Source organism: Kogia breviceps, chromosome 12 (genome assembly GCF_026419965.1).
Source record: "Kogia breviceps isolate mKogBre1 chromosome 12, mKogBre1 haplotype 1, whole genome shotgun sequence".
Lineage (NCBI taxonomy): Eukaryota > Metazoa > Chordata > Mammalia > Artiodactyla > Physeteridae > Kogia > Kogia breviceps.
The window spans coordinates 98,025,476-98,039,011 of NC_081321.1; the positions used below are offsets into that span (position 1 = coordinate 98,025,476).

A 13,536-nucleotide genomic window follows, 5' to 3' on the forward strand; every position below is an offset into this window, starting at 1 on the left:
GAGAAGCTCGTCGTCACCGGGGCGTGGGAGGCTCTCTTCCTACGCTGTGGATACCGCTAGAAGAAGGAACTCAGGCAGCTGACAAAGGGAGCAGGCAGAACAGGGCAGCAACCCCCAAACCAGAGCCTAGGGCGCCCTGCAGGTTGTGGATTAACCGTGCCCACAGGCCCCTGCTCGCCGGTGGAGCGCTCCCTGCATGCCGGGTGTTCCTTGCCCCCCCCCCCCCCGCCCTGCAGGGTACCCACGACAACCCAGAGTTGGGAGCTAGCGTTATCCGCAAGGTCAGTGGTCTGCTGCTCTCCACGCAGCGGCGCTCCACCCCAAACGTCCGAGCCCCAGCGCGTGCTTTGCACCCTCGTCCTTCACCTGACTGCAGGCTCGCTCTCCTCAACAAGGGATGGATTATTATTATTTTTTTTTACTTTAAAACATTTTCCTCCTTTTGAGCGGCTGCAGGTCATTCACTGACTCCGTGCATGGCCCAGAAACATCACCACGTGTCCCTCTGTAGTTTGCAGATGGCGTGTACCTGGTTCTACTCATGGGGCTTCTGGAAGACTACTTTGTACCCCTGCACAACTTCTACCTGACCCCGGACAGCTTCGACCAGAAGGTACGTGCGTGCGCGCTCTCCATCCCGGGAGTGGCCCGGGACGCGCTCGTCCAAGGGCGCAGTGTAGACTCCCCCGACCACTCTTTCTGGAGTCTAGCTGCATTCCCCCGACAGTAAGTACTGCCCAGAAAATGGTATTGCGATTAGACGTGACCCCCAGGAAAAGAAGGAGACCCATGGGCAGTGCCTGACGCAGCCAAGTGTCGTGTGCCTTGTTCTCTTCGGGGTCTTTCCCCGGGACGATGCTGGTTTTAATAACCGTGGCCAAAGGTCAGTAGGGTTGCGGATCCCTCCCTTATTCGTGACACATGGACACATCCTGTCTGGTTTTCCTGCTGCTGCATGAACTTCCTATATATACCATCTTAAGTGGCTGCACAAAGTCTATGGAGTGGCTCTGAGGTCACTGTCTCCCTGTTCCCCACTTTTGGGTGATCAACTGGTTTCTTTTTCACTATTAAAACAATAAGGCAGGGCTTCCCTGGTGGCGCAGCGGCTGGGAGTCCTCCTGCCGATGCGGGGGACACGGGTTCATGCCGCGGTCGGGGAGGATCCCACGTGCCGCGGAGCGGCTGGGCCCGTGAGCCGTGGCCGCTGTGCCTGTGCGTCCGGAGCCTGTGCTCCGCAACGGGAGAGGCCACAGCAGTGAGAGGCCCGTGTACCGCAAAAAAAAATTCAAAACAAAAACAAAACAATAAGGCAGGGACTTCCCTGGTGGCGCAATGGCTAAGAATCCTCCTGCCAGTGCAAGGGACACAGTTTCGAGCCCTGGTCCAGGAAGATCCCACATGCCACAGGGCAACTAAGCCCCTGTGCCACAACTACTGAGCCTGCGCTCTAGAGCCCGCGAGCCACAACTCCTGAGCCCGCGTGCCACAACAACTGAAGCATGTGCGCCTAGAGCCCATGCTCCGCAACAAGAGAAGCCACCGCAATGAGAAGCCCGCGCACCGCAACGAAGAGTAGCCCCCGCTCGCCGCAACTAGCGAAAACCTGCACGCAGCAACGAAGACCCAAATGCAGCCAAAAATAAATAAATAATCTATTAAAAATTATTTAAAAACAAAACAATAAGGCATAGTCTTGAATACACACACACACGTATGTGTGTGTATATTTTTTTCACTCCTGTGGATTGTTTTCTAGGAAAATCCCTCAAAGAGGACTGTCTGGGTCAAAGGGCACGAGCTTCACATTTGGGATGCCCTTGTGATCAGGTGCTTTGCCTCCTGCCAGGGCCTCCCGAGGTCCAGCCATCCCAGCAGTATTTAGCTCGTCGCTTTTAGAAATTTGGCTCGTGGACTGGCCGTATTGCTTGAACTCGAGAGCATCTGTCATTTTATTTTCCCGAAGCGCTAGACCGTGAGTCGGGGAGACAGACAATGCAAGCAGGTGGCAGCAGTCAGAGAAACGTAGAAGCAGGGCCGGTGTTTATCAATCTGCCCACTTCTGGCACCTCGAGGGCGGCTTACTCGCGGCCAAATGCCGCTGCCGTCTTGCCTGCTGAGATGGAGTCAGAGCAGATCAGGGAGGTCCGGGCAGGTTTGCGTCCCTGGTGAGCGGGGATGCACAGGGCTCTGCGGGGCGGTCAGGAAGCAAGAAGATAAGACAGCTGGTGACGGGGCTCATCTTGCATTTCCCGGCCACGTGGCTGGCTGGCTGCAGAGACGTTGTTTTGGAGAGGTCTTCTCTTTGTTCAGATGAGTACGAAGCCTGGCAAGAAGGGTGAATTTAGTCAGGCCGTCTGGAGCTGGGCTTCTTTCCAGGACAGGCTCGGTGCAGGGGCAGGGGCGTCCCCGCCCCCCGTCTCCTGCCCTCTGAGACGGGATGAAAGTCTCTGTCAGTCGCTCTCTGGCCTGGGAGGTCCACCTTTGCCTCTGATTGGGAGCCAGGAAGGGGAGGCTGCTGTAGGGGACCGTGCCCGGCGTGCTGCTGGCCCATCGACCCTCGAGGAGGAGACCCAAGGGCCACTGGAGCTCTCCTCGGAAGAGGCCGGCCTTCTGGAGGGTCCTTATCTGGCCACGTTAGCCCTCAGCCCCCGCCCCCCGTCGGATTCTCTGCTTTCCTCCCCACGGGGAGCCCTGGCATCACGCCACCGCTAGCAGGTTCCTCGTGAGCCGCGGTGTTTATTAACCTCCAGGTCTTCCTGACCACCTCGCACGTGGTGGCCTTTCCCCGTTGCACAGACCTGAACCCACTCCAGGCTGGTCCCAGTGCCTGAGCTCCCAGGCACCTCGTCCAGATGTGGCCAGGCAGTGGTGACACGTGCAGAGAGACCGTCACGGAGCATTCCCGGGCCGAGCCTGCGAGGCGCTGGGAATCTGTGCAGCAGTGGCAGGAGCCTGAGGCTCAGTGAGCAAAATCAGGGGTGCATCGTGGGCTTGTGTTTTTAAAACAACTGCACTGGATTTTATTTTTGAAAATAAATTTATTTATTTATTTGTTTGCTTTTTATGTTTGGCCGTGTTGGGTCTTCGTTGCTGCGCGTGGGCTTTCTCTAGTTGTGGCGAGCGGGGGCTACTCTTCATGGCGGTGCGCGGGCTTCTCATTGTGGTGGCTTCTCTTGCTGCGGAGCACAGGCTCTAGGCACGTGGGCTTCAGTAGTTGTGGCACGTGGGCTCAGTAGTTGTGGCTTGCGGGGTCTAGAGCACAGGCTCCGTAGTTGTGGCGCACGGGCTTAGTTTCTCCGCGGCATGTGGGATCTTCCCGGGCCAGGGCTCAAACCCGTGTCCCTTGCATTGGCAGGCAGATTCTTAACCACTGCACCACCAGGGAAGCCCCTGCACTGGATTTTTAAAAGACGAGACCAGACGTCTCTGACCCTGTAGGTTCCTGTAAACAAATGAACGGCCCCTTTGAACTGTCTCAGAGGCATGGGTACCACTGACGGCTTCTTGTTTTAGGCCCACCGTTTGAGCCTTGCTCTGTGCTGGCCCCTTTGCTGGGTCCCTTGGGCCCGTCACTCATCTTCTGGAAGATTCCACAGTGTCCCTCTCTCCGGGGGTGGAGTGTGTCCTGGAGACTTGGAGGTTATTCCTAGAAGCAAACCCCAGAAAGAGCTTTGCAGTTTCAAGGTGCTTTCCCTTCTGTCTCCTCGTCTGATTCCCTACCCCGGCGAGGAATCGGGACCTCGCACGGGGGCTGGGGGCTCAGCAGGGGCAGAGCCGGAAAAGCCCACTCCTTTTCGGGACCCTCTACTCTTCTCTCACCTGGCCAGGTTTTTGAAAATCCTCTGCATTGCAGAGAGGAAGGACTTAGGGCCCTGCCCGTGGGCTGGCTCGTAGCAGCAGTGTAGGGCCTTGGGGTTCAGCTCGAGGCTGGGGGGGCGGTGTCACACTCTGGGATCACGGTCAGGGAGGTGGCCCCACATTCTCCGCAGGAGCCGTTTGCTGTTCTTTGTGTCCAGTCCGTGGGGCTGGGCTCTGGGGATGCTTCTCTGCCAGGGCAGAGAAGTTGTGCGTGGTGAGGCATGGCTCTGAGAGAGAATGGGAGGAGGTTGGGAGGCAGTTTCCTATCTGGCGGTTTCCTCTGACTGAGAAGAAAGCAGAGGGGGAAATCTTGCTCAAAACCAACCACTGTCGGGACGTCCCTGGCGGTCCGGTGGTTAGGACTCCGGCTTCCACTGCAGAGGGCATGGGTTCGATCCCTGGTCAGGGAACAGAGATCCCTAATGCTGCATGGTGTGGCCAAAAATCTATAAATAAGATAAAGTAAGATAAAAGCTTTTTAAAAGTCTACAAATTATTGCTACTTAAAAAAACACGCATCGCTGTTGTGCTGAGCAGCTGCGGAGAAGTGGGACGTGGAAGGGTGCTCCCCCGTCCCCCAGCCCTTCTCTCCTTGGGGCAGGGGCGGGGCCTCATGGACTGACCCGCACTCCACACCTGTGCTGGGGGCGGATCCTGCAGGTCTGGAGGGGCCACGGAAGACATCCGTTCCCATGTCGGGCCGACGGTCTAACCTGACTCTTGTTCCATTTCCCCCTCCTTGCCATGTTGACTCTGTCCCCACTCAGAGCCTGTTGTGTGTGTGTGAATTCGGGGATCTGGACGGCCGTCAGCCGATGGCCGAGGAAGCAGGATGCTTTCGGAGGCAGGGCCCAGGTTCCGAATCCAGACTTGGGTGGGCTGAGTGCCGGCCCCATCTCCTTGAACCTTGCGCCTTTCTTGGCACGGACGTCCTCCTCCGTTTAGCCCCGGGACCTCCTCTGTAAAGGGGGAGATTACAGAGCCTCCTGTCCTTTTGCCATGCTCGTCCCAGCTCGAGGCCCGGCCCGGTGCAGCCCTCCCTCCCGGCCGGCTCCGGCACTGCAGGTGGGGCTCTGGCAGCCTGACTCCTGTCTCCCCACCGCGCCTGCACGGCCTGAGAGCCTCTGGTCACGTGCAGCCCTCCCAGCCCGCTCCGGGCCGTGTCCCCCATGCCAGGGCCCGGCTCCCGTTAATGCCCTGCAGCCCGTGGCTTCCTTTGCTTCTCTGAGCGCGGCCCGGTGCCGCCGTGGCCTGGATGCTTCCCTGACGTACCCCAAGCTCTTGTGGGCTTGACTCGCTGAGGGTTACTTTGCCAAATGTCTTTCTCCTGGTTAGTTATTAAACCACCTCGCAGGGAAACTTGTTAGCACGTTTCCGATCTCATGTGCAGTGAAATCATGAAAATGTTATTGTTCAAAGGGTATTCGATTATGAAGAGCTCTGAAGTCCTTTCTAGCTCAGACGCCGGTGATCTATTGTATTTTTTGGTCCTCCACCCCACACCAGCCTTTGCTCGAAGCAGACGTTTGGCTGCCTGTGATTCGGTCGATCGCCAGCATCTCTGTGGTCCAGGTGGACTTTAAACACAGCAGAGAAGGCTCCGTGTCTAACCTCTGGCGGCAGCCATTAGCAGAACGCAAGCTTCCAGCATCCTTGGGGGCCGAGTGCTGGAGGGGGAGGTCGTGTGGGGGTGCGGATGTGTCCGCCTTCCCGGGGCCGTGCAGGTGAGGGCCAGGACCAGAGCCCTGCTGCAGCCACCGGCGGCCTGACTTCAGTTCCAGCAGGCTCCAGTTGCCTGCCCCCCTTACCAGGGCCACCGCGGTCCCGCCGAGAGCACAGCTGTCGCACTCAGCTCGTTTGAGGCCCTCCTGGTAGATGGCGGGTGGCTGCTTTATGCTGGGGATGGTGCACGGGGCTGGGTCCCTTCGGGAAGTGACTTGTCCTCTCTGAGCCTCGGTGTCCTCGTCTGTAAAAGGAAGTCACTGTCACTTGTCGTCACGCGGCTGTGTCGGGACCTGGGGACCCCTAGCCCTTGAGGGCAGGCTTTGTGCCCGCGTCCCTGCACGTCCCAGCCGCCCGCGATCACTGGTGAGGGGAGTGAGGTCCACCAGGTCAACGTGTGTTGCTCCCTCACCCTCGCGCCGCCCGTCCTGTCGCTCCGCCCAGGACAGCCCGGGCCCCGCGGGCGCGGTTCTTCCAAAGGCTCCTTCTGTCCGCACTGGCTCTCGCATCCCGTCCTTTTAGGGGCCAGCGGGCGGGCCTGGGCCCAGCTGCGGCCCCGGTGCTAACTCTGGCTTTCTCTGCAGGTCCACAATGTGTCATTTGCCTTTGAGCTGATGCTGGAGGGAGGCCTTAAGAAGCCCAAGGCTCGGCCCGAAGGTAACGCCCCGACCCAGGTCTTAGAGGGGCCGCCCGGCCCGCCGTGTCTCTCCCTTCGGGCCCCGCACGTGTGGCTCAAAGGCTGGGCTCTGCCGACCCCAGCTCCACGTGTCCCCCGTGCTCAGGGTTTCGGGGACCAAGAGGCCTGCACTGGCAGAGCCACCAAGGCCGATTCTTTAGGAGCCACTTGACTTGGAGGCCGTGGCCTCTGCTCCGCGGCCTCAGGATTTAATTGCCTCTCCAGGTGCCGTGCTCACACTAGAGTTGCCGCTTCGCGTCTTGAAAGGATATTAAAGCTTTACTGCAGTGCAGTGCGTGTCGGGTCGACGTCCCGCGACGCCCGGGCGGTGCGCGTGAGCAGGGACGTGGCTCGGTCACGCCCCACGAGGTCCGAACGGCGTGGGACCCGCGGAGCCCCCACCTCGCGGCCATACCTGGCTCCTATGTTGAATGCCCTGTACCAGGAATCCCTAATGCAAATGGGCGTCTGAATCCCGGCGGGGAGGGGCTTCCTCCAGCCCAGCTTCTGATGCGGGGGCCGTGGACTGGATCCTCCAAGTCCCGCTTGTAACAAGTTGCCAGGGGACACTCGTGCTCCCAGTGCGGGGCCCCCACTTCGGGAATCACCGCCCTACAGCGACGCCGTGAATTCTGGGTGGGGCGTCCTGCGCACACACCGCCCCTGGGAGGCTCAGCAGCCGCTGCTGAACACCCGTCCGGGGGCAGGAATTGCGTCCTGTGACCCGTGATTCCCGTAGCCCTCCCCAGGCCCCTGGTCTGGGCTCACAGAGCAAGTGAGAAGAACCAGGTCCCTGACTCCCAGGAGGACAGAGCCCCTTCCCACCAAACAAGGCGGCTGGGACTTACGGGGCCACGTGCCGTGCCTGACCTTGAGGGGGTGGGACAGCAGCTCGCACCTGCCCTGCCCCCGGAGGCCCGTGGTCCTGGCACAGGGTGGCCTGTGGGTGTTTGGTCCCCAGTAAATGTCCTCGGTTGTTGTAGACCCCACACCACGCAGACTTGCCCGGTGCAAATCCTAGAAGGGATGAAGGAGCACCCTTGCCACCCCACGGGTAGCGGCCCGGGGGCTCTCACGGCAGTCTGTGTCTCGGGGGAGGGCAGAAGTGCCCTGCTGGGGACACAGAGGACGTCCCACGTGTCTCCCAAGTGCTCGGGGCACCAAGGCTTGGGGCGCACTCTCTCATCCACCAAACGGTCTCTCTGTTTTCTTCTGCAGATGTGGTGAACCTGGACCTCAAATCCACCCTGCGGGTTCTTTACAACCTGTTCACCAAATACAAGCACCTGGAGTGACGGGAAGGGAGCAGTAGACACCGCGGCGGGGACGGTGCTTTGGGAGGCGCCCTGGCCTCCCCTCCAAGCCCGCGGTCGTCCCCCACTCCCACCCCCACCTTTTTCTGGTAGATACTCTTAACCTCCTTTCCCCGTAATCCTGCAGCGCGCGGCCTCTGTTGAAAGGCAGGTTCCAAACACCAGTGCTCGAGTTTGCAGCCTGGCTTCCCCTGGGGTGTCCCGGGGTGCCGTCCCTTGTTGATCAAAAGATGGAAAAGGAAATAGCCGGGACCCCTGGGAGGGGGCGCCCGGCGTGCCAGCTGACAGCCGCCAGTGACCACAGGGGATCAGAGATGGAGCTTTGCGGCAGTGACAATGGCTCGTCTGTCCCCGTGGAATCTCCGGGGCAGGGCTGTCCTCGGCAGTGAGGGCCTTTTACCAAAAAGCGTTGTGCAGTTTTACAAACGTCACTCTTAAGTCGCAGAAGCTTTCGCTGTGACTGAGTGTCCACCCACATCCCTGCTTCTCGGCCACTCAGTGCTGTTTTCATTTAGCTTTTGCACAGACATCTGGGGACCCAGAGGACCCAGCTGCCACGGTCCGAGGGAGGAAGGATTTCGGAGGCATTTCTTTATTTCTTGCTACGGCCGAGAGGGCTGTGTCGGAGTCAGCTCACGCCTTCCGGTGGGAAGCGTCCAGTCCCAGGGCTCCTGTCTGGGGACGGATGCATTTTAAAAAGCCTTTAGAAAGCGGGGTGTTTCAGTTGGCTTGGGCCGCCGTGACCGAGTGCCACAGACGGGGGGCCTTAGACAGCAGACATTTATTCTCTCACAGTTCTGGAGACTGGAAGTCGAGATCAAGGTGTCGTCGGGGTCGGTACCTTCCGAGCGTCTCTCCTTGGCTTGTAGATGCCGTCTTCTCCAGGCGTCCTCACGTGCCTCCCCGTGTGTCTGTGTCCTAATCTCTTCTTTTAAGGGCACCAGGCAGATTGGATTGGGGTCTACCCTCATGACCTCATTTTACCATAATTACCTCTGTAAAGACCCTGTCACCAAATACTGTCACATTCGCAGGTCCTGGGGGTTAGGACTTCAACATGTGGGTTCTGGGGGCGGGGGGGTGGGCACAGCTCAGCCTGTAACAGGGAGACGTGAAGTGTTCACCTCTCTCCTCCCCGAGTACCAGCTTTCTGGTGCCCTGTCGGCATCCTCTGGGACGCCCCGTTGAAGGAAACGCGGTCCCTCGTCTGTGTGCTCTTCGGCCCTCGCCCACCTTGGCTCAGTAGAGACACGGGGACTCGTAGGCTGGGTCTGAGGCGGGTCCTATGCTGGGTCGCCCCCTCCCCCAACCCCTGGCTCCCGCGCTGGGGTTTTTATGACACGCCAACCACCTGAGTTCGCTCAGCATTTGCTGCCCCAGCAAGACGGGCCTTTCTCGACTGTTTGATTCTCGCCTGCCTGCTGTAGATCAGAGCTCCTGAGGAAGTTGTTAATATTAAACTGAATACCGACGCTCCAGACTTAGAAAACGCTTTCGTATTCTGTCTCAGCTCAGGCAGCTGCCAGGCTGGGGATGGGTCCAGAATAGCCGTTTTGATGGAGGTGGTTACCCAGCAGGGGAAAGAAAGAATGAAAATGGCATCACGGTGTCTCCTGCGGGATGCAGTAGCATTTAAGAACCAACAAAAGAGCCGAGGCTGGTACATCCTGGGCCGCCTCCATTACACGCGTAGAATCACAGTGACTGCTGCCAGCGGAGACCCATCCACCTGCCTTGTCCAGGTGGGCTTGGCGAGGCTGTTGCTGCTTCCTGGGGGCCCTGGGGGGGATGACGGAGATGAGGTTGGGGTTTGGAAAAAGAGCCTCGAGGGTCTTCAGCCCAGGTGGGCAGCTCCGGCCTATGCCACGCCCTGGAGGGGTGGGATCGGTTACTCTGGGGATGGGGATAGGGGTCGGGGTTCAGCGAGCCCACTTCAAGCCCTCTGTGTTTCAAGTCGGAGAGTAACCAGAATGATAAGATATGTGGAAGGGTATAAACAGGCACTTCTGTGTCATAACGCTGACGGTTTAAGGCCATGCTCCAGCAAAGAATGTGATCTAGTCTCCAAGTTATTTTTTTTCAAATTGGTGCAAAGGTGTAGGTGTGCCTTCCGCCCACCCGCGAAGGACCTCCTCTGGCTGTACGCGTCTCGTTTTCCTCCCTTGACTCAGAATTGAAAGTGGGGCCTGGACGGGTGTGGAGGTGAGGGTTGGTGAAGCAGTTTCCGGGCAGAAGTCAGGGTGAACTCTGCGGTGGGGAGACTCCTCTTGGGGTCCGCCCATCGTCCCTGTTGGCTTGGGGACACATTTCGTTGTCAGGACGCGAGTTTCAGGGCCTGGAATGTCCCTTCTGCTGGGAGCATCTTGGGGTGACTGAAGCAGCAGAAACATCTTTCTCTTGATTCTCGCCTGGGGCTCCTTGGAATGCAAACGCTTCCCTCTTAGTCCTTAATTGAGGAAAAGTTCTGGAACCCTTCCTCCTCCACTGACCCCCATTTTCAGTGAATGGTTCCCCCCCCGAAGAGGGACCCTCGTCCTCAGGGACTACGTGAAAGCAAGACCATTGGCACCTGTGCGGTGACGGGCAAAGGCCGGGAAATGCCACCTTTTATTGTCCTCGGGGTGGCGTGTCCACCCCACTGGTTTTGGGGAGCCTACTTGCAGCTCTGGTTCCCCTGGACCAGCCGCACGGCCTCATGCAGGCACTGAGCTCAGAGCCCCACGCACCCTAAGGTCCTAACTGGATGTGACACAGAGCTGTGTTGTTTTAAAGCAACCGAATCCTCTTCCCCAATTTGTGTGCCAATATTTTATTGTCCTTGTAATTGTTTTAAGCAGTGTTTACTTTGGATTCCTGGGTATTAAATAAAAGCCACTGAAACCCTGGCTGTGTTGTCGACCTGCCCGTGGGCTGGCGGCAGGAGCCGGCGCGTTCCAGGGGCGCAGCACCAGACAACGTGCTGTGGTCTATCCCGGAAAAGGCCTCCGCCTCCGTCTGGCTGCCGCGGTTTCTTTCGTGCCTTGAGCTGTCATGGTGGTGCCAGCCGTGTGCTTGGTGCTGGGGCCACAGGATGCCAGCCCAGCCCTGCTCCCTGGGAGCTGCCAGCTGGGCGAGGAAGGAGCCAGCTCGTGCCCTGTGTGGGGGATGGGGCCCCGCGGGGCGGCGACCAGGGGTTTCATGGGCGGGAGCCGTGGGGAGGAGAGGGGGCGGAGTCGTAGTAAAGAACAGAGCAGGCGGGTCTGCCCGTGCACCCGGGTCCAAACCAGAGCGGGAGATGCCAGCGGCCAATGGCACGGGCTGGATGAAAGGGCCGCTACAGGGAGATGGTCCCCTCCTTACAAGGGGGGAGCATCTTGTCCCCTCTTGGGGCAAGAGACCCTGAGGTGACCCGCAGTGCAGCCAGATCTTGGGGGCTGCACGCTGGCCCTGCTGTGAACCCTCCCCGCAGAAGTTGTGGGATGCTTCAGGTGCATCTAACTTCTCTCTGCGAAAGGTTAAAATTGTGACTATGAAAGTGTGGCTAGCCTCGGGGGTGAAGCAACAATGCTATTAAGAAATGCTAAAAATTACAAACTGTTGCTAGAAAGATCCTGGGCTTTGGAGAGACACCTGGGTTTACATCCGGCTTTGTTCCCGTGTGACTGCTGGTGAGTTAATTAACCCACTCTTTCCGGAGTCACCCCTCACCAAATTCACCCCTCCCTCCCTTAAAATTCCAACCAGGGCGGTTCTTCCCCCCCACCCCCCCATACCTGGCAACGTCTGGACACAGCTTGGAGGGAGGGGCGTCTCGCGATACACAAGACCGGCTCCCCTCCTCCCAACAAAGAATCCCCCAGCTCCAAACGTCCGAGATGCTGAGGTTGAGAAACGCTGCTGTGACTCGCCAAGTCCTTGAGCCTGTCTAACCTGTGGTTTTCTTGGATGGGATCATCTGTTAATATTGATGAGGCTAAAGCATCGTCCTGTGACGTCGGTTCTCTCAGGCCAGCAGCGGTGCCTGACCTTCCAGGGGTCTTCTTGTTGGTCCTGTTCGGGGGACGTTCCCCGAGGGTCTGGTTTGTCCGAGTGGCCAGGGACACAGCCATGGAGAGAGAGGCAGGTGTGTGGATAAGTCCCAGGGAGAACCACGATGGTGGAGGGGCCCCGGGTGTGGCCGGGGGAGGTTAATGCTCTCTGGGGAGGGGCAGCGAGGACCTCCGGAAAAGGAGTGAGGACAGTGCCTCAGGCCGACCTGCAGTGGAGGTGGGCACGCTGTAGTCCTCCTTTTTTATAAGTTCCGTCCCCGTTCTTCCTGGCTGAGCCCCTGGTGAGAGTGGGGGGCTCTAAGGGCAGCTGCTTCATCCAGCCATCCCCTCCCCACAGGGATGCTGCTGGGGGTGGGGGCGGTGCATTGGAATCTCTGCTTCGCTCAGGGTCCCTGCCGAGTGGCCCATCCCTGGGGAACTGTGACATCACATGCCACCTGCCCTCAGCAGAATTTGTAGACTCTGACATTTCAGAGAAAGAGGGGGGCTTCTGAGGTCATCTTGTTTAAGCCTTTCCCAGGCAGGAGCCAGCTCAGCGCTGACAGAGGGTCATGGAGACTGCAGGGACAGGGACTGTTCCTTCTGCAAGGACAGCATCTCGTGCTTGGGAAGTTCAGATTTTGTCAGGTTTCGTTTTAAGTAGAAATCCACTCTTGGGGGTGTCGTTTGATTCAATAGATCGTCCTTATCCTCACTAGCGACCAGGGTGTTACCCTGGGGTGGGATGTGGGAGCCCCCATGAGCTCCACACAACAGGAACTTGAACATTCATTTAGTCGGTGTTTATTGGGGGCCGACCGTGTGCCAAGCTAGGTCCTGGGGATGCAGCCTGGGACAGGGTGGACACAGCCGCTGCCTGGGAAATTGGAGCGTGGAAGGGTACGCAGACTGGCGGGAGGGTGTGGACAAGGTTGGTGCGGACAGGGCAAGTTCTGGGAAGAAAATAAGACTGTGATGTACTGGAGAGATGCAGGTGGGGTGGGAGACTTCGGGGGCAGAGAGGGATTTGAGCTAGGACCCATGATTCACAATTCCCCCCGCCCCCGGACCTAGGAGGGACCCGTGGCTCGGTCCAGCAGTGGGCTGAGGACAGCCATGATAGGGCAAAACGTTTAAGACGCGTTGTACATCTAAATCCTGTCTCCTTTGCTGACCCTCGGTGTGCAAACACCTGTGCAGGATTCTGACTTTCTACATGTTCGGAACGTAGCTCGAGATTTCCGACCACGTCAGGTATTTAAATGCGCTGACATGGTGCCAGAAAGCCAGAAGGAGTATTCCAAGGGTGACGGGACATGTCGTAGGACATAGGAGCCGTCTTAAAGCGTGTCCACGTTGTGGACAGTTGAGCATCAGAAAGTATAGCACTCAGAATTCAAAAAACTCCGTACATTTGCAGTGACGCCAAACAAGGATGAAGGTGAAGACCTCCTTTTTCTTTTCCTATATTTTGGTTATTTTTTTGGCTGCACCACGTGGCATGCGGGATTTGGTTCCCCGACCAGGGATCGAACTCGTGCCCCCTGCATTGGGAGCGCGGAGTCTTAACCACTGGACCGCCAGAGAAATCCACACATATTTTAAACTGTCTGTAGGCTTCACATAAATGGGGCTTTTCTTGGTTCTGGCCCACTACTCTACCCCTTCCTCTAAAAGAGGAAGTCCCTTGTTGAACATTTTATATTTCTATAATTTCAGACTTAGAGAAAAGTTGCCAGAATAGTATAAAGAATTCCTGTATTTACCCCAACCCCCATAAATGTTAACATTTTACCGTATTTGCTTTATCCTTTCTATCTTCTCGATATAGATATAGATTCAGGTATTCAGATACAGGTCAATCTGTGTAGATAGAGATCTGTGTATCATCTGTCTGTCTATCTAGATAATTATCTTTCCTGAATCTTTGAGAGTAAGTCACATAGCTTATGCCCTT

The 13,536-nt window shown here is 57.9% G+C and overlaps 1 protein-coding gene across 3 annotated transcripts in view; it reads left to right on the forward strand.

Annotated features, from left to right (window-relative positions):
- PARVB (parvin beta) overlaps positions 1-10,457 on the forward strand; it is a 103,485-nt gene extending 93,028 nt beyond the window's left edge. For all 3 annotated transcript variants that reach the window (XM_067010419.1, XM_059080943.2, XM_067010418.1), the window contains 3 exons: positions 512-613; positions 6,168-6,240; positions 7,478-10,457. In XM_067010419.1, coding sequence (XP_066866520.1) covers positions 512-613; positions 6,168-6,240; positions 7,478-7,554 — 252 coding nt within the window. In that variant the 3' untranslated portion in view covers positions 7,555-10,457. The remainder of the gene's footprint in view (positions 1-511; positions 614-6,167; positions 6,241-7,477) is intronic.
- Positions 10,458-13,536: the final 3,079 nt, after the last annotated feature.